At 41.5% G+C, this 27938-nt stretch overlaps 2 protein-coding genes across 2 annotated transcripts in view; one reads left to right on the top strand and one right to left on the bottom strand.

The window, feature by feature from the left end:
* LOC137285272 (ADP-ribosylation factor-like protein 6-interacting protein 1) overlaps nucleotides 1–17954 on the top strand; it is a 29199-nt gene extending 11245 nt beyond the window's left edge. The window contains exons 5-6 of the mRNA XM_067817591.1: nucleotides 13037–13121; nucleotides 13530–17954. Coding sequence (XP_067673692.1) covers nucleotides 13037–13121; nucleotides 13530–13645 — 201 coding nt within the window. The 3' untranslated portion in view covers nucleotides 13646–17954. The remainder of the gene's footprint in view (nucleotides 1–13036; nucleotides 13122–13529) is intronic.
* Nucleotides 17955–24966: 7012 nt separating this feature from the next.
* LOC137284266 (uncharacterized) lies at nucleotides 24967–27478 on the bottom strand. Its single transcript, XM_067816013.1, has 6 exons — nucleotides 27254–27478; nucleotides 26688–26801; nucleotides 26257–26335; nucleotides 25851–26018; nucleotides 25370–25470; nucleotides 24967–25072 (listed from the first exon to the last, which is right to left on the bottom strand). The coding sequence occupies exons 1-6, from the start codon at nucleotides 27401–27403 to the stop codon at nucleotides 24992–24994; spliced, it is 693 nt and encodes a 230-aa protein (XP_067672114.1). The 5' UTR covers nucleotides 27404–27478; the 3' UTR covers nucleotides 24967–24991.
* Nucleotides 27479–27938: the final 460 nt, after the last annotated feature.

Genomic DNA, 27938 nt, shown 5'->3' with positions numbered 1-27938 from the left:
ATCAATTTCAAGAACGCCATGGGCACACTCAAGGTCGAGAAACCAAAAGTGGTAAGAATAGGAGCAGTTTAGAGTCGTTTAGTGTCTAGAAATCTTAGTCAATGCATGTCTTAAAGGAGAACACTCACTGAAGTTTTTAAATATAATTCATTAAGTTAACAAACTACATTGCCGTCATTCTTTATTTTTCGAAAACTATAATTTTAGTACTCAGGTTCAAGAAACATTTTGAACAATTTCAGACTTTGAGTTTTCAGTTGGCTAAGAAAAATATTCTAGAGATCTTGTAGTCAATTTAAGCCTTGAAATGGAATAATTTATGGTATTATAATTAAATGTTTCTGCTCAAGATTAAAATATATCCTTATTTTATGAATATATTAAACAGGAATGAAATTATTATTGCATACACAGTCAGCTAGATAAACTATGGAACTCTCTATTTGTGTTAATTTTCTGTGTCAATGACCTACAGTTGTACATAACTGTTTTGACCCTAAGGTTATGCTGGTGGTTGAAGGTATTGATTCCCCAAGTTGTGTAGAACCGTGTACTGTGACATCTCTCTTGTTCCAGTACTTCATCCTGGTCATGAAGGTATTGATTCCCCGAGTTGTGTAGAACCGTGTACTGTGACATCTCTCTTGTTCCAGTACTTCATCCTGGTCATGAAGGTATTGATTCCCCGAGTTGTGTAGAACCGTGTACTGTGACATCTCTCTTGTTCCAGTACTTCATCCTGGTCATGAAGGTATTGATTCCCCGAGTTGTGTAGAACCGTGTACTGTGACATCTCTCTTGTTCCAGTACTTCATCCTGGTCATGAAGGTATTGATTCCCCGAGTTGTGTAGAACCGTGTACTGTGACATCTCTCTTGTTCAGTACTTCATCCTGGTCATGAAGGTATTGATTCCCGAGTTGTGTAGAACCGTGTACTGTGACATCTCTCTTGTTCCAGTACTTCATCCTGGTCATGAAGGTATTGATTCCCCGAGTTGTGTAGAACCGTGTACTGTGACATCTCTCTTGTTCCAGTACTTCATCCTGGTCATGAAGGTATTGATTCCCCGAGTTGTGTAGAACCGTGTACAGTGACATCTCTCTTGTTCCAGTACTTCATCCTGGTCATGAAGGTATTGATTCCCCGAGTTGTGTAGAACCGTGTACAGTGACATCTCTCTTGTTCCAGTACTTCATCCTGGTCATGAAGGTATTGATTCCCCGAGTTGTGTAGAACCGTGTACAGTGACATCTCTCTTGTTCCAGTACTTCATCCTGGTCATGAAGGTATTGATTCCCCGAGTTGTGTAGAACGTGTACAGTGACATCTCTCTTGTTCCAGTACTTCATCCTGGTCATGAAGGTATTGATTCCCCGAGTTGTGTAGAACCGTGTACTGTGACATCTCTCTTGTTCCAGTACTTCATCCTGGTCATGAAGGTATTGATTCCCCGAGTTGTGTAGAACCGTGTACAGTGACATCTCTCTTGTTCCAGTACTTCATCCTGGTCATGAAGGTATTGATTCCCCGAGTTGTGTAGAACCGTGTACAGTGACATCTCTCTTGTTCCAGTACTTCATCCTGGTCATGAAGGTATTGATTCCCCGAGTTGTGTAGAACCGTGTACAGTGACATCTCTCTTGTTCCAGTACTTCATCCTGGTCATGAAGGTATTGATTCCCCGAGTTGTGTAGAACCGTGTACAGTGACATCTCTCTTGTCCAGTACTTCATCCTGGTCATGAAGGTATTGATTCCCCGAGTTGTGTAGAACCGTGTACAGTGACATCTCTCTTGTTCCAGTACTTCATCCTGGTCATGAAGGTATTGATTCCCCGAGTTGTGTAGAACCGTGTACTGTGACATCTCTCTTGTTCCAGTACTTCATCCTGGTCATGAAGGTATTGATTCCCCGAGTTGTGTAGAACCGTGTACAGTGACATCTCTCTTGTTCCAGTACTTCATCCTGGTCATGAAGGTATTGATTCCCCGAGTTGTGTAGAACCGTGTACAGTGACATCTCTCTTGTTCCAGTACTTCATCCTGGTCATGAAGGTATTGATTCCCCGAGTTGTGTAGAACCGTGTACAGTGACATCTCTCTTGTTCCAGTACTTCATCCTGGTCATGAAGGTATTGATTCCCCGAGTTGTGTAGAACCGTGTACAGTGACATCTCTCTTGTTCCAGTACTTCATCCTGGTCATGAAGGTATTGATTCCCCGAGTTGTGTAGAACCGTGTACAGTGACATCTCTCTTGTTCCAGTACTTCATCCTGGTCATGAAGGTATTGATTCCCCGAGTTGTGTAGAACCGTGTACAGTGACATCTCTCTTGTTCCAGTACTTCATCCTGGTCATGAAGGTATTGATTCCCCGAGTTGTGTAGAACCGTGTACAGTGACATCTCTCTTGTTCCAGTACTTCATCCTGGTCATGAAGGTATTGATTCCCCGAGTTGTGTAGAACCGTGTACTGTGACATCTCTCTTGTTCCAGTACTTCATCCTGGTCATGAAGGTATTGATTCCCCGAGTTGTGTAGAACCGTGTACTGTGACATCTCTCTTGTTCCAGTACTTCATCCTGGTCATGAAGGTATTGATTCCCCGAGTTGTGTAGAACCGTGTACAGTGACATCTCTCTTGTTCCAGTACTTCATCCTGGTCATGAAGGTATTGATTCCCCGAGTTGTGTAGAACCGTGTACAGTGACATCTCTCTTGTTCCAGTACTTCATCCTGGTCATGAAGGTATTGATTCCCCGAGTTGTGTAGAACCGTGTACAGTGACATCTCTCTTGTTCCAGTACTTCATCCTGGTCATGAAGGTATTGATTCCCCGAGTTGTGTAGAACCGTGTACTGTGACATCTCTCTTGTTCCAGTACTTCATCCTGGTCATGAAGGTATTGATTCCCCGAGTTGTGTAGAACCGTGTACAGTGACATCTCTCTTGTTCCAGTACTTCATCCTGGTCATGAAGGTATTGATTCCCCGAGTTGTGTAGAACCGTGTACAGTGACATCTCTCTTGTTCCAGTACTTCATCCTGGTCATGAAGGTATTGATTCCCCGAGTTGTGTAGAACCGTGTACAGTGACATCTCTCTTGTTCCAGTACTTCATCCTGGTCATGAAGGTATTGATTCCCCGAGTTGTGTAGAACCGTGTACAGTGACATCTCTCTTGTTCCAGTACTTCATCCTGGTCATGAAGGTATTGATTCCCCGAGTTGTGTAGAACCGTGTACTGTGACATCTCTCTTGTTCCAGTACTTCATCCTGGTCATGAAGGTATTGATTCCCCGAGTTGTGTAGAACCGTGTACTGTGACATCTCTCTTGTTCCAGTACTTCATCCTGGTCATGAAGGTATTGATTCCCCGAGTTGTGTAGAACCGTGTACAGTGACATCTCTCTTGTTCCAGTACTTCATCCTGGTCATGAAGGTATTGATTCCCCGAGTTGTGTAGAACCGTGTACAGTGACATCTCTCTTGTTCCAGTACTTCATCCTGGTCATGAAGGTATTGATTCCCGAGTTGTGTAGAACCGTGTACTGTGACATCTCTCTTGTTCCAGTACTTCATCCTGGTCATGAAGGTATTGATTCCCCGAGTTGTGTAGAACCGTGTACAGTGACATCTCTCTTGTTCCAGTACTTCATCCTGGTCATGAAGGTATTGATTCCCCGAGTTGTGTAGAACCGTGTACAGTGACATCTCTCTTGTTCCAGTACTTCATCCTGGTCATGAAGGTATTGATTCCCCGAGTTGTGTAGAACCGTGTACAGTGACATCTCTCTTGTTCCAGTACTTCATCCTGGTCATGAAGGTATTGATTCCCCGAGTTGTGTAGAACCGTGTACAGTGACATCTCTCTTGTTCCAGTACTTCATCCTGGTCATGAAGGTATTGATTCCCCGAGTTGTGTAGAACCGTGTACAGTGACATCTCTCTTGTTCCAGTACTTCATCCTGGTCATGAAGGTATTGATTCCCCGAGTTGTGTAGAACCGTGTACAGTGACATCTCTCTTGTTCCAGTACTTCATCCTGGTCATGAAGGTATTGATTCCCCGAGTGTGTAGAACCGTGTACAGTGACATCTCTCTTGTTCCAGTACTTCATCCCTGGTCATGAAGGTATTGATTCCCCGAGTTGTGTAGAACCGTGTACAGTGACATCTCTCTTGTTCCAGTACTTCATCCTGGTCATGAAGGTATTGATTCCCCGAGTTGTGTAGAACCGTGTACAGTGACATCTCTCTTGTTCCAGTACTTCATCCTGGTCATGAAGGTATTGATTCCCCGAGTTGTGTAGAACCGTGTACAGTGACATCTCTCTTGTTCCAGTACTTCATCCTGGTCATGAAGGTATTGATTCCCCGAGTTGTGTAGAACCGTGTACAGTGACATCTCTCTTGTTCCAGTACTTCATCCTGGTCATGAAGGTATTGATTCCCCGAGTTGTGTAGAACCGTGTACAGTGACATCTCTCTTGTTCCAGTACTTCATCCTGGTCATGAAGGTATTGATTCCCCGAGTTGTGTAGAACCGTGTACAGTGACATCTCTCTTGTTCCAGTACTTCATCCTGGTCATGAAGGTATTGATTCCCCGAGTTGTGTAGAACCGTGTACAGTGACATCTCTCTTGTTCCAGTACTTCATCCTGGTCATGAAGGTATTGATTCCCCGAGTTGTGTAGAACCGTGTACTGTGACATCTCTCTTGTTCCAGTACTTCATCCTGGTCATGAAGGTATTGATTCCCCGAGTTGTGTAGAACCGTGTACAGTGACATCTCTCTTGTTCCAGTACTTCATCCTGGTCATGAAGGTATTGATTCCCCGAGTTGTGTAGAACCGTGTACAGTGACATCTCTCTTGTTCCAGTACTTCATCCTGGTCATGAAGGTATTGATTCCCCGAGTTGTGTAGAACCGTGTACAGTGACATCTCTCTTGTTCCAGTACTTCATCTGGTCATGAAGGTATTGATTCCCCGAGTTGTGTAGAACCGTGTACAGTGACATCTCTCTTGTTCCAGTACTTCATCCTGGTCATGAAGGTATTGATTCCCGAGTTGTGTAGAACCGTGTACAGTGACATCTCTCTTGTTCCAGTACTTCATCCTGGTCATGAAGGTATTGATTCCCCGAGTTGTGTAGAACCGTGTACAGTGACATCTCTCTTGTTCCAGTACTTCATCCTGGTCATGAAGGTATTGATTCCCCGAGTTGTGTAGAACCGTGTACAGTGACATCTCTCTTGTTCCAGTACTTCATCCTGGTCATGAAGGTATTGATTCCCCGAGTTGTGTAGAACCGTGTACAGTGACATCTCTCTTGTTCCAGTACTTCATCCTGGTCATGAAGGTATTGATTCCCCGAGTTGTGTAGAACCGTGTACAGTGACATCTCTCTTGTTCCAGTACTTCATCCTGGTCATGAAGGTATTGATTCCCCGAGTTGTGTAGAACCGTGTACAGTGACATCTCTCTTGTTCCAGTACTTCATCCTGGTCATGAAGGTATTGATTCCCCGAGTTGTGTAGAACCGTGTACAGTGACATCTCTCTTGTTCCAGTACTTCATCCTGGTCATGAAGGTATTGATTCCCCGAGTTGTGTAGAACCGTGTACAGTGACATCTCTCTTGTTCCAGTACTTCATCTGGTCATGAAGGTATTGATTCCCCGAGTTGTGTAGAACGTGTACAGTGACATCTCTCTTGTTCCAGTACTTCATCCTGGTCATGAAGGTATTGATTCCCCGAGTTGTGTAGAACCGTGTACAGTGACATCTCTCTTGTTCCAGTACTTCATCCTGGTCATGAAGGTATTGATTCCCCGAGTTGTGTAGAACCGTGTACAGTGACATCTCTCTTGTTCCAGTACTTCATCCTGGTCATGAAGGTATTGATTCCCCGAGTTGTGTAGAACCGTGTACAGTGACATCTCTCTTGTTCCAGTACTTCATCCTTGGTCATGAAGGTATTGATTCCCCGAGTTGTGTAGAACCGTGTACAGTGACATCTCTCTTGTTCCAGTACTTCATCCTGGTCATGAAGGTATTGATTCCCCGAGTTGTGTAGAACCGTGTACAGTGACATCTCTCTTGTTCCAGTACTTCATCCTGGTCATGAAGGTATTGATTCCCCGAGTTGTGTAGAACCGTGTACAGTGACATCTCTCTTGTTCCAGTACTTCATCCTGGTCATGAAGGTATTGATTCCCCGAGTTGTGTAGAACCGTGTACAGTGACATCTCTCTTGTTCCAGTACTTCATCCTGGTCATGAAGGTATTGATTCCCCGAGTTGTGTAGAACCGTGTACAGTGACATCTCTCTTGTTCCAGTACTTCATCCTGGTCATGAAGGTATTGATTCCCCGAGTTGTGTAGAACCGTGTACAGTGACATCTCTCTTGTTCCAGTACTTCATCCTGGTCATGAAGGTATTGATTCCCCGAGTTGTGTAGAACCGTGTACAGTGACATCTCTCTTGTTCCAGTACTTCATCCTGGTCATGAAGGTATTGATTCCCCGAGTTGTGTAGAACCGTGTACAGTGACATCTCTCTTGTTCCAGTACTTCATCCTGGTCATGAAGGTATTGATTCCCCGAGTTGTGTAGAACCGTGTACAGTGACATCTCTCTTGTTCCAGTACTTCATCCTGGTCATGAAGGTATTGATTCCCCGAGTTGTGTAGAACCGTGTACAGTGACATCTCTCTTGTTCCAGTACTTCATCCTGGTCATGAAGGTATTGATTCCCCGAGTTGTGTAGAACCGTGTACAGTGACATCTCTCTTGTTCCAGTACTTCATCCTGGTCATGAAGGTATTGATTCCCCGAGTTGTGTAGAACCGTGTACAGTGACATCTCTCTTGTTCCAGTACTTCATCCTGGTCATGAAGGTATTGATTCCCCGAGTTGTGTAGAACCGTGTACAGTGACATCTCTCTTGTTCCAGTACTTCATCCTGGTCATGAAGGTATTGATTCCCCGAGTTGTGTAGAACCGTGTACAGTGACATCTCTCTTGTTCCAGTACTTCATCCTGGTCATGAAGGTATTGATTCCCCGAGTTGTGTAGAACCGTGTACAGTGACATCTCTCTTGTTCCAGTACTTCATCCTGGTCATGAAGGTATTGATTCCCCGAGTTGTGTAGAACCGTGTACAGTGACATCTCTCTTGTTCCAGTACTTCATCCTGGTCATGAAGGTATTGATTCCCCGAGTTGTGTAGAACCGTGTACAGTGACATCTCTCTTGTTCCAGTACTTCATCCTGGTCATGAAGGTATTGATTCCCCGAGTTGTGTAGAACCGTGTACAGTGACATCTCTCTTGTTCCAGTACTTCATCCTGGTCATGAAGGTATTGATTCCCCGAGTTGTGTAGAACCGTGTACAGTGACATCTCTCTTGTTCCAGTACTTCATCCTGGTCATGAAGGTATTGATTCCCCGAGTTGTGTAGAACCGTGTACAGTGACATCTCTCTTGTTCCAGTACTTCATCCTGGTCATGAAGGTATTGATTCCCCGAGTTGTGTAGAACCGTGTACAGTGACATCTCTCTTGTTCCAGTACTTCATCCTGGTCATGAAGGTATTGATTCCCCGAGTTGTGTAGAACCGTGTACAGTGACATCTCTCTTGTTCCAGTACTTCATCCTGGTCATGAAGGTATTGATTCCCCGAGTTGTGTAGAACCGTGTACAGTGACATCTCTCTTGTTCCAGTACTTCATCCTGGTCATGAAGGTATTGATTCCCCGAGTTGTGTAGAACCGTGTACAGTGACATCTCTCTTGTTCCAGTACTTCATCCTGGTCATGAAGGTATTGATTCCCCGAGTTGTGTAGAACCGTGTACAGTGACATCTCTCTTGTTCCAGTACTTCATCCTGGTCATGAAGGTATTGATTCCCCGAGTTGTGTAGAACCGTGTACAGTGACATCTCTCTTGTTCCAGTACTTCATCCTGGTCATGAAGGTATTGATTCCCCGAGTTGTGTAGAACCGTGTACAGTGACATCTCTCTTGTTCCAGTACTTCATCCTGGTCATGAAGGTATTGATTCCCCGAGTTGTGTAGAACCGTGTACAGTGACATCTCTCTTGTTCCAGTACTTCATCCTGGTCATGAAGGTATTGATTCCCCGAGTTGTGTAGAACCGTGTACAGTGACATCTCTCTTGTTCCAGTACTTCATCCTGGTCATGAAGGTATTGATTCCCCGAGTTGTGTAGAACCGTGTACAGTGACATCTCTCTTGTTCCAGTACTTCATCCTGGTCATGAAGGTATTGATTCCCCGAGTTGTGTAGAACCGTGTACAGTGACATCTCTCTTGTTCCAGTACTTCATCCTGGTCATGAAGGTATTGATTCCCCGAGTTGTGTAGAACCGTGTACTGTGACATCTCTCTTGTTCCAGTACTTCATCCTGGTCATGAAGGTATTGATTCCCGAGTTGTGTAGAACCGTGTACAGTGACATCTCTCTTGTTCCAGTACTTCATCCTGGTCATGAAGGTATTGATTCCCCGAGTTGTGTAGAACCGTGTACAGTGACATCTCTCTTGTTCCAGTACTTCATCCTGGTCATGAAGGTATTGATTCCCCGAGTTGTGTAGAACCGTGTACAGTGACATCTCTCTTGTTCCAGTACTTCATCCTGGTCATGAAGGTATTGATTCCCCGAGTTGTGTAGAACCGTGTACAGTGACATCTCTCTTGTTCCAGTACTTCATCCTGGTCATGAAGGTATTGATTCCCCGAGTTGTGTAGAACCGTGTACAGTGACATCTCTCTTGTTCCAGTACTTCATCCTGGTCATGAAGGTATTGATTCCCCGAGTTGTGTAGAACCGTGTACAGTGACATCTCTCTTGTTCCAGTACTTCATCCTGTCATGAAGGTATTGATTCCCGAGTTGTGTAGAACCGTGTACAGTGACATCTCTCTTGTTCCAGTACTTCATCCTGGTCATGAAGGTATTGATTCCCCGAGTTGTGTAGAACCGTGTACAGTGACATCTCTCTTGTTCCAGTACTTCATCCTGGTCATGAAGGTATTGATTCCCCGAGTTGTGTAGAACCGTGTACAGTGACATCTCTCTTGTTCCAGTACTTCATCCTGGTCATGAAGGTATTGATTCCCCGAGTTGTGTAGAACCGTGTACAGTGACATCTCTCTTGTTCCAGTACTTCATCCTGGTCATGAAGGTATTGATTCCCGAGTTGTGTAGAACCGTGTACAGTGACATCTCTCTTGTTCCAGTACTTCATCCTGGTCATGAAGGTATTGATTCCCGAGTTGTGTAGAACCGTGTACAGTGACATCTCTCTTGTTCCAGTACTTCATCCTGGTCATGAAGGTATTGATTCCCCGAGTTGTGTAGAACCGTGTACAGTGACATCTCTCTTGTTCCAGTACTTCATCCTGGTCATGAAGGTATTGATTCCCCGAGTTGTGTAGAACCGTGTACAGTGACATCTCTCTTGTTCCAGTACTTCATCCTGGTCATGAAGGTATTGATTCCCCGAGTTGTGTAGAACCGTGTACAGTGACATCTCTCTTGTTCCAGTACTTCATCCTGGTCATGAAGGTATTGATTCCCCGAAGTTGTGTAGAACCGTGTACAGTGACATCTCTCTTGTTCCAGTACTTCATCCTGGTCATGAAGGTATTGATTCCCGAGTTGTGTAGAACCGTGTACAGTGACATCTCTCTTGTTCCAGTACTTCATCCTGGTCATGAAGGTATTGATTCCCCGAGTTGTGTAGAACCGTGTACAGTGACATCTCTCTTGTTCCAGTACTTCATCCTGGTCATGAAGGTATTGATTCCCCGAGTTGTGTAGAACCGTGTACAGTGACATCTCTCTTGTTCCAGTACTTCATCCTGGTCATGAAGGTATTGATTCCCCGAGTTGTGTAGAACCGTGTACTGTGACATCTCTCTTGTTCCAGTACTTCATCCTGGTCATGAAGGTATTGATTCCCCGAGTTGTGTAGAACCGTGTACTGTGACATCTCTCTTGTTCCAGTACTTCATCCTGGTCATGAAGGTATTGATTCCCCGAGTTGTGTAGAACCGTGTACAGTGACATCTCTCTTGTTCCAGTACTTCATCCTGGTCATGAAGGTATTGATTCCCCGAGTTGTGTAGAACCGTGTACAGTGACATCTCTCTTGTTCCAGTACTTCATCCTGGTCATGAAGGTATTGATTCCCCGAGTTGTGTAGAACCGTGTACAGTGACATCTCTCTTGTTCCAGTACTTCATCCTGGTCATGAAGGTATTGATTCCCCGAGTTGTGTAGAACCGTGTACAGTGACATCTCTCTTGTTCCAGTACTTCATCCTGGTCATGAAGGTATTGATTCCCCGAGTTGTGTAGAACCGTGTACAGTGACATCTCTCTTGTTCCAGTACTTCATCCTGGTCATGAAGGTATTGATTCCCCGAGTTGTGTAGAACCGTGTACAGTGACATCTCTCTTGTTCCAGTACTTCATCCTGGTCATGAAGGTATTGATTCCCCGAGTTGTGTAGAACCGTGTACAGTGACATCTCTCTTGTTCCAGTACTTCATCCTGGTCATGAAGGTATTGATTCCCCGAGTTGTGTAGAACCGTGTACAGTGACATCTCTCTTGTTCCAGTACTTCATCCTGGTCATGAAGGTATTGATTCCCCGAGTTGTGTAGAACCGTGTACAGTGACATCTCTCTTGTTCCAGTACTTCATCCTGGTCATGAAGGTATTGATTCCCCGAGTTGTGTAGAACCGTGTACAGTGACATCTCTCTTGTTCCAGTACTTCATCCTGGTCATGAAGGTATTGATTCCCCGAGTTGTGTAGAACCGTGTACAGTGACATCTCTCTTGTTCCAGTACTTCATCCTGGTCATGAAGGTATTGATTCCCCGAGTTGTGTAGAACCGTGTACTGTGACATCTCTCTTGTTCCAGTACTTCATCCTGGTCATGAAGGTATTGATTCCCCGAGTTGTGTAGAACCGTGTACAGTGACATCTCTCTTGTTCCAGTACTTCATCTGGTCATGAAGGTATTGATTCCCCGAGTTGTGTAGAACCGTGTACAGTGACATCTCTCTTGTTCCAGTACTTCATCCTGGTCATGAAGGTATTGATTCCCCGAGTTGTGTAGAACCGTGTACTGTGACATCTCTCTTGTTCCAGTACTTCATCCTGGTCATGAAGGTATTGATTCCCCGAGTTGTGTAGAACCGTGTACAGTGACATCTCTCTTGTTCCAGTACTTCATCCTGGTCATGAAGGTATTGATTCCCCGAGTTGTGTAGAACCGTGTACTGTGACATCTCTCTTGTTCCAGTACTTCATCCTGGTCATGAAGGTATTGATTCCCCGAGTTGTGTAGAACCGTGTACTGTGACATCTCTCTTGTTCCAGTACTTCATCCTGGTCATGAAGGTATTGATTCCCCGAGTTGTGTAGAACCGTGTACAGTGACATCTCTCTTGTTCCAGTACTTCATCCTGGTCATGAAGGTATTGATTCCCCGAGTTGTGTAGAACCGTGTACAGTGACATCTCTCTTGTTCCAGTACTTCATCCTGGTCATGAAGGTATTGATTCCCCGAGTTGTGTAGAACCGTGTACTGTGACATCTCTCTTGTTCCAGTACTTCATCCTGGTCATGAAGGTATTGATTCCCCGAGTTGTGTAGAACCGTGTACAGTGACATCTCTCTTGTTCCAGTACTTCATCCTGGTCATGAAGGTATTGATTCCCCGAGTTGTGTAGAACCGTGTACTGTGACATCTCTCTTGTTCCAGTACTTCATCCTGGTCATGAAGGTATTGATTCCCCGAGTTGTGTAGAACCGTGTACTGTGACATCTCTCTTGTTCCAGTACTTCATCCTGGTCATGAAGGTATTGATTCCCCGAGTTGTGTAGAACCGTGTACAGTGACATCTCTCTTGTTCCAGTACTTCATCCTGGTCATGAAGGTATTGATTCCCCGAGTTGTGTAGAACCGTGTACTGTGACATCTCTCTTGTTCCAGTACTTCATCCTGGTCATGAAGGTATTGATTCCCCGAGTTGTGTAGAACCGTGTACAGTGACATCTCTCTTGTTCCAGTACTTCATCCTGGTCATGAAGGTATTGATTCCCCGAGTTGTGTAGAACCGTGTACTGTGACATCTCTCTTGTTCCAGTACTTCATCCTGGTCATGAAGGTATTGATTCCCCGAGTTGTGTAGAACCGTGTACTGTGACATCTCTCTTGTTCCAGTACTTCATCCTGGTCATGAAGGTATTGATTCCCCGAGTTGTGTAGAACCGTGTACTGTGACATCTCTCTTGTTCCAGTACTTCATCCTGGTCATGAAGGTATTGATTCCCCGAGTTGTGTAGAACCGTGTACAGTGACATCTCTCTTGTTCCAGTACTTCATCCTGGTCATGAAGGTATTGATTCCCCGAGTTGTGTAGAACCGTGTACTGTGACATCTCTCTTGTTCCAGTACTTCATCCTGGTCATGAAGGTATTGATTCCCCGAGTTGTGTAGAACCGTGTACTGTGACATCTCTCTTGTTCCAGTACTTCATCCTGGTCATGAAGGTATTGATTCCCCGAGTTGTGTAGAACCGTGTACTGTGGCATCTCTCTTGTTCCAGTACTTCATCCTGGTCATGAAGGTATTGATTCCCCGAGTTGTGTAGAACCGTGTACTGTGACATCTCTCTTGTTCCAGTACTTCATCCTGGTCATGAAGGTATTGATTCCCCGAGTTGTGTAGAACCGTGTACAGTGACATCTCTCTTGTTCCAGTACTTCATCCTGGTCATGAAGGTATTGATTCCCCGAGTTGTGTAGAACCGTGTACTGTGGCATCTCTCTTGTTCCAGTACTTCATCCTGGTCATGAAGGTATTGATTCCCCGAGTTGTGTAGAACCGTGTACTGTGACATCTCTCTTGTTCCAGTACTTCATCCTGGTCATGAAGGTATTGATTCCCCGAGTTGTGTAGAACCGTGTACTGTGACATCTCTCTTGTTCCAGTACTTCATCCTGGTCATGGGTATCCTGGTTGTGTTTGCCTGGGTGGGAAGTCTTTTCGATAACCTCTTCCTCACATACTTCCTCCGTGAGTTGACATTTTCCATCATATAGTGTTTCTTAGAAGATATTACACTTCATGTTTTATCATGTATGATTATTAACTGAATAGAAAGATCTTTACAGTTTCATCCCAGCACATGTGGTATTGTTACTTTGAGTTATATGCATTTGTGATCCATCAATATGGAGGCCACAGACACATATATTGAGTCTAGTATTCTTAAAAAGGCCAATTAAGTGGTCTTGAATTTCATCCTCAGTTTTTGCATATTAAGTGAATATAAACAAAGATCACATGGTCTGTGAGTAACTCAAGTGTTGATAATAGTAATGGTACTGTTTGCTGTGGTCATTGGTCATCTACTGTACCATGGCAAGAGTTCTGCAGGTAGATTCCATGATAGAAATAATTTTCCTATTGTTTCCAATCCAGTCAACATCATCCTGCTTGTGCCCGGTCTTCGTCGCCATGGCATCATTCAGAAGTACTTCCGTGGAGTGTGGCTAGTCATCAAGAGGCTGATTATGGGAAAGGACAAGAAGAATTGAACATGAATCTGTGGACAATCTGTTGGGCATAATGCTGCTATGGTCACTTATCGGTGTGTTAAATGTTCTTGTTGAGTGGTTTATATTTAACCTGCCTTGCTGGCAGGTGAAACGTGGAACATATTGTCTTTACTATATTTAACTCTTTTGAGGTGGAGAAATAGCAGTTCCTATATCTTACGCAAATCAGTTGCTAGAAGATAAAAAGATTTCACCAAATACCTTAGCATTATTACTTGATATATTTGGCTCAGCGTAGCTTTTATATAAATAGATAGCATGACAAAATAAACATGTAATGATGACTGAGATGGAACAAGGCCGTGGTATTTCATTGAGACATGATTAATAGTACCTAGTTATATTTTTAGAAGACTGGGTTCTCAGATATTTCCTTTGCAGGTGGCATTTGCATTTGTTGCTATGGCTTATGTTAAGTTGATCTTCCATGGGTGTGTTGTTTGCCAATGCTGAAGGGAATGAGTTACCCACAAACTACAAAATCTGGTATACCTGTCAGGGTGCCATATATCAGCATCTTTCACTAAGGTATAGATAGCTTCACAAACTGTCAAAACTGCAACATAAGTAAGCCTCTACGACATACGTCATAGTTTTATGCATGAGAAGCAAGTCTAATGTGTGAAACTTTTCTATTTTTATGTTTTGATATTATTTATGTAATCAAGTCACAAGAATAACATGGGTTGGTAGTTATGGAATCACAAGTGTTAACAGCAGAGTGTCCTCACTGTGGGACTGTAGCGATCACCTCCAGCATGTGACCTGTTCACAACAGGTGCTCTCATAGCATGCAACAGGTTCAGTGAAGACACACAAGGCATGGCACAGGATGGTACAGGAGCATGTGAAACTGGAGGATTTCAGTAACTGAAGTGAAATGCTGAGGAACATATTAACTACAGTCTTGACTTCTCTGGTTCCAGCCTCGTTACACTTCCCCACACAACTATCAGTGAGTGGAGCAGTAAACACAGAGTATGAAAACCAAGATGAGAGAACACAACTTCTCTGTTTTACAGACATTTTCTAGGTTTATCTCTTGCCCCTTCATAGAGTTCATGCTTCAGAGATGTGCAGACTGTAGTTAATTCAAGTACCAAACAAAATGATACATGTTGTTGCTGCAGGTGTCTGCTAAAGGTTGTTACAACTCTCATTTTAACAAACTCCTTAGGGGCTTCACAGATCTCTGTTCCAATGTTCAAACTTGATATTAACATGTATGCATATATGTTGGATATCCTTCATTGAACAACGTTAACAAAAGTTGCAAGGTAAATCTGGGGAGATATCATCTTGATGAAGTTCTGGAGCATTTGGATAAAATTTGGCAGAGGTCATGTCTGTGTGAACAAATGAGACAAACAATGATGAAATGTGAAGAAACATCCAGTCAATATGGCTGTATTTGAACTGAATTAATATGAGGTATTACATCAGTGGTTTCTTACTGGTGTCAAATATTGGACACACATATATACATGTTATTTTGTGAGTGGTTTCTCTGGGAATGTCATCTTTACAATAGAAGAGAAATGTGCAAGACACACAAATGTTTACTGTGAAATCGCCTCAAGGTGGGTTTTTAAAGTCAGAATATCTGTTGAGTCATGGTTTGTAGACAAGTCTTTCAGATTGTAAGTGCACAAAAGTACATATATATTTGGTAATGTTAGTTCAGAATCAAATATATGGGCTTTTTAAAATCATTGTGATATAAGCCATAACATAATTTAGGTCTTATTTGAAATAAGATCATGCAAAATTGGCTTCTTTTCACTTTTACACATTTTATCTGATGAGAGGGTTTCTCGTTTGTGTCCTGTTGTGGTATTACAACGATCACTGTTGCAAGTGGATGGTTTAGCATTTTTTGCATGTTTTAGTTTTGTCAAGGCACTGGTTGCTTTTTCTCTTCCATAAATGTCCCATGGAAAATCTTTGCTCATATTGTTTGATGGGAAAAAAGTTTAAAATATTTTGAATTCAGGTTTTTAATTCCAAATAGCCAGTTTTTCCATGTATTCTACCCTGTCAATTGTCCAGAGCTTCCTATGTTTTAATGAATGTCAAATGGCAGGTGCTTGATAGAATTATTTATCAACGATTGCAAGAGTTCATGTACTGTAAGGAGCCATTTTGCTTTATAATTCTTTTGCTTACATTTTTTATTTTTCACATTAACCATGTGATTGGTAACATGTATGTCATTAGATTATGTATATCATTTGTTGTTCAAGGCAACATGCGTAAAGCATGAAGAAGCATTATTAACCATTTTAATCGTCTGTCGTTATCATGTAGTGCCAAGCTTTACTTCATTATCGTAATTGTCTAATCATTGCACCTCCTATTTGTTGATTGTAAATCTTCTTCCTAATATCCCCTTTACATACAGTAGATTGTCGATTCACTTTGAAACTTTCCTGCATGGATTTCCAGGCACACAATATTCCAAGGTATTTATTTTCTTTTGATTTATTTTTCATATTTGATGCAGTGTAAACATTTAATCAGGTATTTATAGTTTGTACATTTCAGCTCTTTTTCAGTCTTTCATTTTTATTGCATTATAAATACCTTTGCTGTTAGTGCTGTCAATCGACCGTGTGAATATGACAAAGACTGGCCTAAACACCACCTTTTAATCAAGTACTTCTACATGTACATGCAAGGATTATTGGCATGTTGGCTTGTACAGAATAAAGCAATAATCATTCTCAAGAAGTAGGGTGTAACACATGTGACTGGCTACTTTCCTGCTGGAGACAGTTGTAATAAATCACACATTGCTGTCACAGATGTATATCTTGTCCCAGCATGTCCTCTAGATGGTATTGCTAAGTCATCTGTAACATGGCAAAGTAGTCATTTCACAACTAGCTATTTGGATTTTACAAGTAGGCATCAAGCCACTCACATGGCTCCAACTGATTAATTGAAAGTGGCATATTTCTCATAGTGATATGAAAAGCCCCAAGTCTGAAAAAGAATATGCGTAAAGTTCTTTTTACCCAGGGTCTTTACCCAAAATCTTCCAACCTGTTTTTTTGCCATTACACAACATGTGTATGAGAAGGATTTTAATGTCAGTTCAGTGGTTTTATCATTTGTCAGGTGATTTTATAATGACATTTTGTTAGATACTCTGTTTTAATCAACGCCTTTGAACTCCCAAAGAGGTGATAGATGTATGGTCTCTGAACTGGAAACATTTGATGATACTATTAAATTGATCTCTTCAGCCTCTCAAAAACACAGTCCAGCTGATGACTTGTAATTGCCCTGGATCTGTTTTGGATAAACTTATAATATCCCATTATCCCATTTGTGTTGATATCATGCTAGAGTAATGGGATTTGTCGGTTTGACTTTCAAGAACAGAGAACTTCCATTTCAGGAGAAGGTTGTGACTTCTGGTTCTGTTTCTGATATATTTATCTCCATGTTGCTTCCTTTTGTCTCCAACATTGTGCTGTAAACCAGTTTGTTAAACATTTGTTCTTGTTTTGATAAACATTGTGATAATTCTGTTGGTGTATAAAATGTTTTGTGATGGATGTTATGTAATATCAGAATTGGTTGTAAATGATATGGCAGGAAGAATCTAACTTGATGTTGATTTTTTCATTAACCTTTGCACAACATCAGAATGATATCTCTAAAAACATTTAAAAAATGAATCATTTCACTGTCTTTGATAACATATCCAAATTTCCAAAGAAAAATTCTTGATTCATCAGGTTTTCAAAGTACCTTATTGTAATTTGTGTGGTTATGTCAAAGCAATACCAATTTTTTCATCTGGTTCTGTTTCAGTGTCAGAGTTGTGTAATTAAAGTCACTTGTAAGGTGCTTCTTCTCACTGGGTCCTCGCTATTACTGTCATCCTCTGATTTCTAACATGGATTACTTGAATGCTCAGTTCCAGCAATGGCGAGCTAGTCTTGTTGAACCATCTTTGTAGGATCTGCAATTGACCTAATAGGGTGTTTGAATCTCGTTCAGCGTGATTAACACAAATGCAAATAATTAATATAGTAATGAATTATACTGTCTCTCTCTGTTTTTAGTCAGATGTCTGTCACAGCTATGAGAAATGTCTATCAGCTGAAATGAATAGAATTTCAGACATTCAGTTCATCATGGACACGTGTACCTTCACTACAGAGATCTTGCCTATCAGGTAGTTTTGTAGACAGTGTCGATTTTTGGATGCTTTTTAATCCAATAGTAATTTAGTAATATGTACGCAGTTTGTGATTAAAGTTTTATTGGAATGTTGTCTGCTTTGTCAACTGTGTCCTGGTTTACAAAGGTTCCACGGTATGGTGCCATTAATACCTGTGGTAGGGCAAAACCTCTTCATAATATTATTGTAGCTCACCAATTCCTTACCTAGTTATTAGCAGTTACTGATAGTCATAAAAGTGCAGTATATGTAATATAGTCTGGTTCATAATTATTGAGAATTTTTTTCTTCTTACTTTGAGCTATCCTAACACCTCAACTGATTCACTGATACTTAAAACTAAGTAATGGTATAAGGGAGGTAACTCATCTTGGCCTACTGAGTATAGTACAATTAGAGTTACCTCCCCTGAATTTGTAGCAGACGTCATTTTCCTCAGCACTGTCAACAATGTCTGCTGAAGATAAAAGAAGGTTGATTTTTGAGTTGTGTAATCAAGGAATTGATGATGTAAATACATTGGCAGAGAGAACAGGAACTCCTCTTTCTACTGTGTATAGGATTAGGAAGAATTTTAAAGAGGGAAAGGATTTGGGGCACCAGAAAGGAGCAGGGAGACCCAGAAAATTGGACTTCTCAGATCGCGTCCGGCTGGGAATTTTAGCGTCTAAAAAGCAAAGGGCAAGCATCTCCAACATCAGGTATGAAATGATAGAAAGGGGATCAACAGTTGTATCAAAATCTACAGTTAGAAGAAATTTGATTGATCTTAGATGGGAGAAAAAGACTGGAATTCCTTCTCCTCTCATGAAACAAGAACATAAAGACAGGCGTGTTGAGTGGTGTTTGGCACATGAAAACTTTGACTGGGAAAATGTGATTTTTACTGATGAAAGCTCAATATGGGTATATCCCAATAATGTGAAAATATGGATAAAGTCTGCGTCAGCACCGTTGTATCGACGACTTAAATACAGCCCAAAGTTTCATGTATGGGGAGGGATATCCTTATTAGGAACGACCCCGCTGTGTGTGTTTGAGGGAAATCTTGCAAGTCAACGCTACACAAACATATTAGATAATTTTCTCCTTCCAAGTGCACATGTGTTTTATGGAAATGACTGGATTTTGCAGCAAGATAATGATCCTAAACACACCGCAAAACATGCCAAGCAGTGGTTTCAGGAGAAAAATGTGACTGCATTACCATTTCCTGCATATAGTCCTGACTTAAATCCCATTGAGAACATTTGGGGGATGATGAAGGAATGTGTGAATCAAAAGGGGTTGACAAAAATTGAAGACATGAAGAGAGAAGTGGTCCGATACTGGGACAGCATAACTCACGAGACACTAACCTCTCTGATAGGAAGTATGCCTACCCGTCTTAGACTGTGCCGTGAAGCTCAAGGAGACTTGATAAAATATTAAATTGTTACCTACACAACATGAAAAGGTCAGTTCACTTTTACAATACATTCAATTTTATCTGATTTGTTCTCGTTTAATAATATGAAATGCTTTAGCTATTCTCAATAATTTTGAACCATACTGTATTAACTGTCTAACAGGGCAGCACCGAGAGATTGTTTCTGTCAGATTGTAAGGAAATATAAATGTTAGTTTAAAAAAAAAGATATTAACTGCTGAATGAATTAAGAAATTCACTGACCTTGACAGTCCGTTGACTGATTTCCTATACTGGAAGCTACAGATTCCTATATAGGGTGGCTTGATATGAATGCAGCTCCAGTGTGAGCTGTGACATGGGTAAGTTGATCATATCCCAGTGGTATGCTGCCAGTACCAACAACATATGGAACTTCACGAAGTCCTGACCTCCTACTCAGTGCAGTGTTAAAATATGTGGGTTAAATTTAACTTTAGTAATGGTTTTCAAGAAAGGAGCCCCTGGACAACATTTTTTCAGGAAATATGATTCTAGCTCTAAAACCTCACATGATCACGATAGTGCGGAATAGAGGTGGAATTTAAAAATTAAACGAGACTTACCTGTAAGGTGAAGTTTAATTATAATTCCACCGACCTATGAAGTACTGAGGGATTACGTGCCCGCCCTTCCTTCCCTTTGATCTCATTATATCATCATAATCAGTGATAATCAGGGTTGTATTGAAACATAGAATCATATTTCCACTTTGAAGACTGATGATTTGACGCATGCGCACATCTACCGTAATACCGTAATCTACCGTGTTGGGATCGGTATTTTAGTAGGACTCCAGCGCCTGATGGTAGGTAGATAAATAGGCAGGATATCTACACAGTGCACATATCCACGCACTAGTGCATGCTCAAGGCGCTGGTATTTTTCCCTCGATCACTCGATGTCAATCTCAACAGCACATCGTATTTCAATCTCAACTCCCTGGGGAGTATACAACTCTTGCTGCCACAATGCGCACCGAGTTTATTGTGGCTCTCTCATCCTAACGAGGTACCCATTTGACAGCTGGGTGGACTGGGACACATAGTCACATCACTTTGTCCAAGTTTATTGTCCTGCATGGTCAGACTCGGGGATTTAGTTAAAGGATGTCATCGTCCGCAAGCGTGGGAGGACCATCATATCCAGATTTCCGAAAGGTAATTAACTCCTTGTCAAATAGTCACAGCTTCACCAACCTCTGGAAAAACGGGAACCGTTTCACTAGGTTTATTGTAGATCTATTTTTTTTTCTTTATCAGTGAATTGTCAAATCAGATGAATGATATCCGATGGTGTTCAGGTATATACTGTCACAATCCAATTATTTTTGTTGTGTTTGCTGGTGATTTTTTGCTCTGAAGAACACGTGGCCTACAAAATGCTATTAATGAATGCAAAAATGCTACAATTATAAACTGTTTTACAAAAATTGCTTTTTGTGAAAAATGGCAGTAGAAAGTAAGTTTTTTATAGAAACTTCTGATTCCAGTAAATATTCAAGCATACATTTCGCAGATTAGCTGTCATGGTCACTAAATACAACACAAGTATCGAAACAAGTTGAGAAAGTCCCAATAGGTAGAATAAGCTAAGTGAACATACTGAGTGTCTTTTATCACGACTCTGATTTGAAAATATTTCATGGCAGGGTTAGTTCATATTTGTATAAAGCGCCTAAACATGAGGATAGTTACTTTTAACCCTAATAAAACCGAATCTATTCATTTTTCTAGTAAAAGAAACCCCTTGGTAAAATTAAATTTACTTATGGACGGAACGATATTTAAAGAAGTCAAAAGCCACAAACATTTAGGAATAACACTCCAAAGAGACGGTTCATGGAATAATGATCACATTAAAGACATTGTCCGTAAAACTCGTCCTATGATCAGTTGTCTGCGGAGTTTTAAATATCGTTTATCCCTAAAGACATTAGATACTATATACAAATCCTACGTTCTACCCATATTTCACTACTCCTCGCATATTTGGGACATTTGTACATCTGAACAATCATGGATATTAGAAAGCTTACATCTTGATGCCTTGAGAACGATCTGTGGTGCTGTGCGTGGTACAAGTCACCATAGGATTTATAATGAAACTGAATTTCACTCTCTGAAAGAGAGAAGGCATTATAAGAAACTAACGCTTTTCTTTAAGATGTACAAAAACCATTTACCGGACTATCTATGCGAATTAATCCCCCAAACTGTCTCTGGAAACACTCGGTATGATCTAAGAAATAATTAGTCTTTTGAACGCTTTGCCAAACTCAAAAGAAACATGCAGTCTATCGAAATTTAAGAAACTACTCCCAAAAAGAGAAAATAATATTTACTTTGACCAGCTACGGATCTCGCTTGTCACAAATCATCCACTCACGCCTCAGGCTCGGATGCAGTGATCTGGACGCCGATATGTTCAATCGACATTTAATCAACAGTCCTTACTGTTCATGTGGATACGGGCATGAAACTACTCTGCACTTCTTTTTTATTTGTGTTAATTATTCACAATTAAGATCTATTACGTACTTTTATTCGGCGGGCTACAATCTCGATATCGTTATGAATGGCAAGCAGGTACTATCATCGTTCGAAAACAAAAAAAAATATTCGAATCTGTTCACAACTATATCTTCTCATCACAACGCTTCAAACTTTCCCTGAATACATAATTATCCACATCTATTATGGCCCGTAAGACACACCAAACTGAGACAACATTTAACACTTTATTGATGTTTACTGATTAAGAATGTTCACGACGTCATATTTCACTTCTGTTCTGTAAAAGGTGTTTTGGACCAGCTTTAATATAAGCCATATGGCTTGTTCGCCAATCCACATTTCATCTTGGAAATATAAATATGTTTAAACCAAACATGAGGATTTCAAACACAATGAGTTATAGTGAATGTGGTAGGTTTCTTAGTTTATAGAAGCACACATGAAAGTTATCCAACATTGGTTAAGAATTGTGAATATGCCATCCTACAGTGTACCCAAAATATTATGCCACGTTGGCGCTTTATGATAACAATGGAAAACATAGCTATATAATAGATGTATATATTAAGTGTTCTCTACTGGGTTCGGTAATGTATGGTGTGAGCAGCGTATAGAGTCAGTGAAACAACAGTCTGATTATTAGTGCGGAAATAATGATTGGTGGGCATCCACTTACAAAAAACATCATTCCCGCCAAGCCGTCCAAGATGCTGCTCAAGCTTGAGTTGTATAAACAACATGGAGTGGACCGTCTCCTGAATCAACTGAGAGAACGCATCATAACTTCAACATGTTCAGCAGTATAAACAACCCATTAAGGCAACAATATATGTCAGTTCTAAGGAACACAGTTCCAAACATTATCTACCCCAAGCGTTAGCTCTTTTCATGGAAAACAATGGACATAGTTTGGTGATGATAATCCCGTTGTGAGTACCGGTTAATGTCATTCGGCTTGTTCCGGTACAGGATACCGGTGAGTAGGAGTGAGGGGATGTCACGAACTCAGGTCCCGGGTATATAAATGTCAACCAGCCCCTTCTGCACCATTGCCTCCTGACCATCGTAACACAGAGTCCTTAAACGGAACCCTTCGCTCCTTTCTCCTTTGACGAATTTGAATAAGGCTCCATCACACTCCGATCTTGCCATGATTCCAGCTCCTGCCACCGGTCTTCGTGCCGCTGACCACTTCACCATTGCCGACTCACAGGATCCGATCTCCGCTTCGTTCCGACTCTATGGTCTGATCGACATCCACGACAAAACACTGGAGCAAGTTCAAGCCCTGGACGCCTACATCTTTGACATCACTGAGAAGATAGTGAAGGACACCCAAGGTAACCGTGGTCATGTTGGACATGGGCTACTGCTCCTCAATCGCAAGTGTGTTGCCGAAGGGATGCGGGATGTGTACGTCAAGCTTGCTAACTGGAAGTGGCTCCAGGTGCGCGAGTGCTACAGCTACATACTGAGCCGATTCGACACAAGTGACGATCGCTTTCCTAACCTGGACGACGATGTTGTAGACGACCACCAAGTTGTCAATATCGCACGTGGTCTTTCAATGGAGTGTTGCGTCTTCCAGAGAGGATGTTAGAGGATTTGCGGACAATGTCATGTGCGGACAATGTCATGTGCGGACAATGTCGTGTGTGGACAATGTCGTGTGTGGACAATGTCATGTGCGGACAATGTCATGTGCGGACAATGTCATGTGTGGACAATGTTTTGCGTTGAATTTTGGTTGCTATCCTTCCAGGGAAATGAGATGTTCGTTCTACCTGTCTGTGCTGAATATGTTGTATCCTAGTGCTGTTTGATCTCATTCAGTTGTATTGATATTAAAATGTTCAAATTACATGTATTTTGTGTTAACTGCATACCGTATTCTAGGTTGGAGGCACACGGTAACACCACTACACAGAAGGTCAACAGAAGGTGAAAACACACCACGAAATCTCAGACCTCGTTGTTGCTCCTTCATCAGGTGTCATGTATTCATGTTCTTCTTAATACTAAATGCAGTAGGTGGAATCATCATCAGATGGAGCCACACAATGGGATCGTACTTTGTCTTTGCATAGCCCCTTAATAGCTGCCATCTTACAAATACACCCAACTAAAACAACAAAGACTATTAACCTTTGGAATAGTTCAATAATCAAGGTACAACTGGTATGGCTAAGCCGAAAAGGAAATGATCAACTGTATCCACCTGCTTATAGGCTGTAGTGTTGGATTGAGGAGTGTCCATATCTCACACGTATATTTATACATTTCAGAAGCGCAACATTTGGCATTACACACCAGCAGTACAGATTCCAGTACTTTGCACTTGCGGTGTATAAGCGGTGTCTTACCCAGATTCAAACCCTCACTATCATCACTAGCACACAAATTTTCGCATATTGAGAAAACTGTCACGTGCTACATTTGACCACGAATTAAAATGGAATCATGTGTATTCACACAAACACCAAGACAAGTTTGTCTCCTAATGTTATCAATGTGCATTCATATCATTTGATTTCGCCCAAATATCCCCAGCGAGTTAAATTCAAACTGTCACTTCGTGACTCTCCATGTGTTTCATGATCATTTATTTCTCGAAAACACCTAATAATAATATCTTAAATAGAACATAAATACATCTACATGGATACGTCAATGTAAAGCAGGCATGGAAACAAGAAACTAATGGAAAGCTTTATGGAATGTAGGAACTGTCCCCTAAGTTTTATGATATTAAGTTAAGGTATGTGGAAAGGTTATGAACGCTTGTGTATTTTGATCAAAGAAGAATTGATATATTAGAAACATTTGGAATGGGCGGAATCTTTAAGAAGTACATTTGCACTTGAAAAGACAATGGAACGCATCTACTATTGCAGACATTTACAGGGAGAACAAATCTCTAGGTACGTCACTCCAACGGCCTGTTTTCACATGGATGTTATGGTTTGATGATCACTATTTGATCAGTTGTAATGCTAGCGTGTTCGGGAGAAGAGGGTATGATTCAAATCAAGTTGTTTAAATAGTGATAATATAACCCATCACGACTTGCAGAGACACCCCTTTTCCAATTCAGAAAGAACTGGTCTTTTGGAATTCTTTCAGACACAACAGTGAGTCATAATAACTGTTTGAAGAACTACTTTATTCTACAGTGTATTGCCCATCATGAAGTGTTTCGTCAGATGCTCGGCCTTGTCAATGCTACGTCTGACCACATCAGGCACATCCTGAAAGTCATGACTACAAAATCAGCAAATGACCAAACAAATGAAGAAATGTCGTAAGTAAATTGTGAATATCTTGAATGGACTGAGTAAGATAGTTCCGATATATAACTTAAAACCTCGAAACATTATCTAGACAGCAAGATACAAACATGCAATAACGTGACATCCTGACATATGATATGAGAGGTATGGCGCCTACAGGGCTCTCAGCGTGCTTACAGTAGTATAGCGTTGACAATAATTACGTCCCCTTAGCTTTTTTCAACTTACGTCTGGATACATGGGCGATGGACTTACATTAGATGGCAAAGGCTTACAGTTGTTCGGGACAAGGAAGGCATCAGGCTTTTTTATTCCTGGCTGGAAGTTGGTTAGAATGTAGAGGATGTCCGAAGAACCTGCAAATAGACTCATTTCAGGGCATTCCATTATGGTTTAAAAATGTCAAACTCCACTAAAACGAACGCGGATATACCAACCAGTGTTTTTGTTCCAACCACTAGCTGTAAGAAATGTGTATATCTAACTACAGTTATCTAAAATTAGTCGTCTGTTTGACTTTATTTGACCGCTGTTTACTGGACGGTGTTCAGTTTTCCTGTCATATTGTCTTTTATCACACTGATTTCACAAAGTTCTGCATTACATATACAGAGGATACAGAAGTGATTAAAAACACAAGTATAACTGAAGGGACACGGTGTTGTAGTATGTAGAATTCTGTTGTCAATGAAACTGCATTTCTGGCTCATTAGAGTTGGCGTTACATGTTACTTACCACCCTGAATGGTTCCAAAGAGAGATTCGAAAATAGGGATACATCCTTTGTCTGTGACAGACAGTCGCAAAACGTTGCCAGTCGCAGGTACAAGGAACTGCCAGGTTGTAAAGGGAATCGCACTGACGCCTGATCCGATGTAGCTTTCTCGTACCTTGACAGCATCATCTGAATAATCCAGGTATGACATTTAGACACCGTGGACAGGTGTGGGCACTGACTCCCACACAACTCACCTGAACCGATGACACATTTATACCAGGACATCTGTACAATCGGTCAGTGATAACTCCAGTTTAACACCCACGTGACTCTGACTGGTTTTACCTACAAATCACCAAGTCGAAGAATCTTTAATCCACTTTAAATAAATAAAAGTGTGAATCGTAAAACTGTGACATCTCACCTGGTATGCAGCTTGTCAAAAACGGGAGAGTACTCTTAGTTTCGAAACATCCATCCTTTGTTAGCACGAACATTTTATTCTATTGGAAGATAAAACAGAAGATAGTACGTCATAGCTGCAATTATACTTCAATCACCAAAGGTTCGGGCCAATTAGTTGAAGCTCAACGCAAGCGCTATCTTACAGGAAGTGAGATAACAATGTGTGAAATGGTAAACTTCCTCACTGATGACATCACACAAAAAAGGTAAGCAGTGATTACTCATGGACATACTTTCCATTTATGTCCAGCAATATTCAACCAGTCGCATCCGTTGATGTCTACATTTTATTGTCAGTAATGCTGTGGCGATGTATGGCAATGTGCGAAGCGTGTTGGTCACAACTCCATACATTCGTTAGAAGAAGATTCCGAAAAGCAAATTCCTTACTGCAACATCATCTACGACTATGTTAGTGGTCACGCTGCTTCCATTGGTGAAGTTAAGGGTCGCTTCTACCAGCATCTTCCGGGAATAGAAGTCGTAGTGGATGACGTTCTCGCCCTGCAAATCCATAGTGGAGATACTGATGGGGTTTTATTTCCAGGAATCAAATCATCTTTTACAGTTCTGTCTATCCAGTTTCCATCTCCCAGTACGCTAGACGTGGTGCATCAACTTAAGGACGTAAGATAAACCAAATTGCTCTTCTGCGTATTCATTTGTACCGTGACAAAAAGGCTAAGTTGAGGGTCAATGAAGTTACTTTAACGCCGCGTTTAGCAATATTCCAACAAGATCACGACGGGGGATCAAACATGGACTTCAAACATTTGCACCAATGTGGGGAATGGAACCCGGGTTGTTGGTGTGACGAGGGAACGCTTAACCATTATGCCACCCCATCGCTTCAAATGAACGAGGAGACCAGAGAATACGTTAATTACCGAGTGTAAAGAGTTCATTGCTGATTCGCAAGGCACTATCCAACACGTAATAACCATGTGGCTACTCACATTAATCAAGGCTGGCTTGGAATGGCCATTTTGGGTGAATATGGCACCCCCTACTTCGCCCATTCTTGCCTCAAACTGGCGATCTATGCAGCATGGCGTCCCTGCCGACGCTGATGCCACGAGGATGCCACATACCAGCAAGGAAAACATATTAACAGAACTCGTCTGATGGACGTACTTGCTAAAACTGATAAAATATCCGTGGCCATATGTTGAAACTCGCACCGTCGCGGTTCATGTGGACAATCCCAGTTTCTCTGATAAACACCATTCCACAACGGGTTCATTCCCAAAATAAATGGTGATTTTAAGATTCAACACTTGTACTATGTCACTCTATCACACATTAGATAATAAATACGGATTAATTATTTCTACAAAGTTTAAGCAAATCGCATACATTTACGCCTGTTAATAACTACAATCTATCAATACCAGAAAATAATATTAGGCGTTAGTGTTTGATAAATAATAAATTACTATAAATAGAAAAGTTTCAGCAAAAACTGAAAGCATTCTACACGTATTCTACAACATCTCTAACATCTATATTGAGTAGGCTATAATGGTCCGATCCATTTCTGCTTTGTGATGAAGGTTTTACACAATGTCCCCGTCACGACGTGTGATGCTGAACGGGGAATGATATACCTGACATGTATGTTGTAGCTGTCACATTGTATCA

Source organism: Haliotis asinina, chromosome 5, assembly GCF_037392515.1.
Source record: "Haliotis asinina isolate JCU_RB_2024 chromosome 5, JCU_Hal_asi_v2, whole genome shotgun sequence".
NCBI classification, from domain to species: domain Eukaryota; kingdom Metazoa; phylum Mollusca; class Gastropoda; order Lepetellida; family Haliotidae; genus Haliotis; species Haliotis asinina.
Note: the sequence above shows the minus strand (reverse complement) of the source record. Positions and strands in the feature narration are given on the sequence as shown.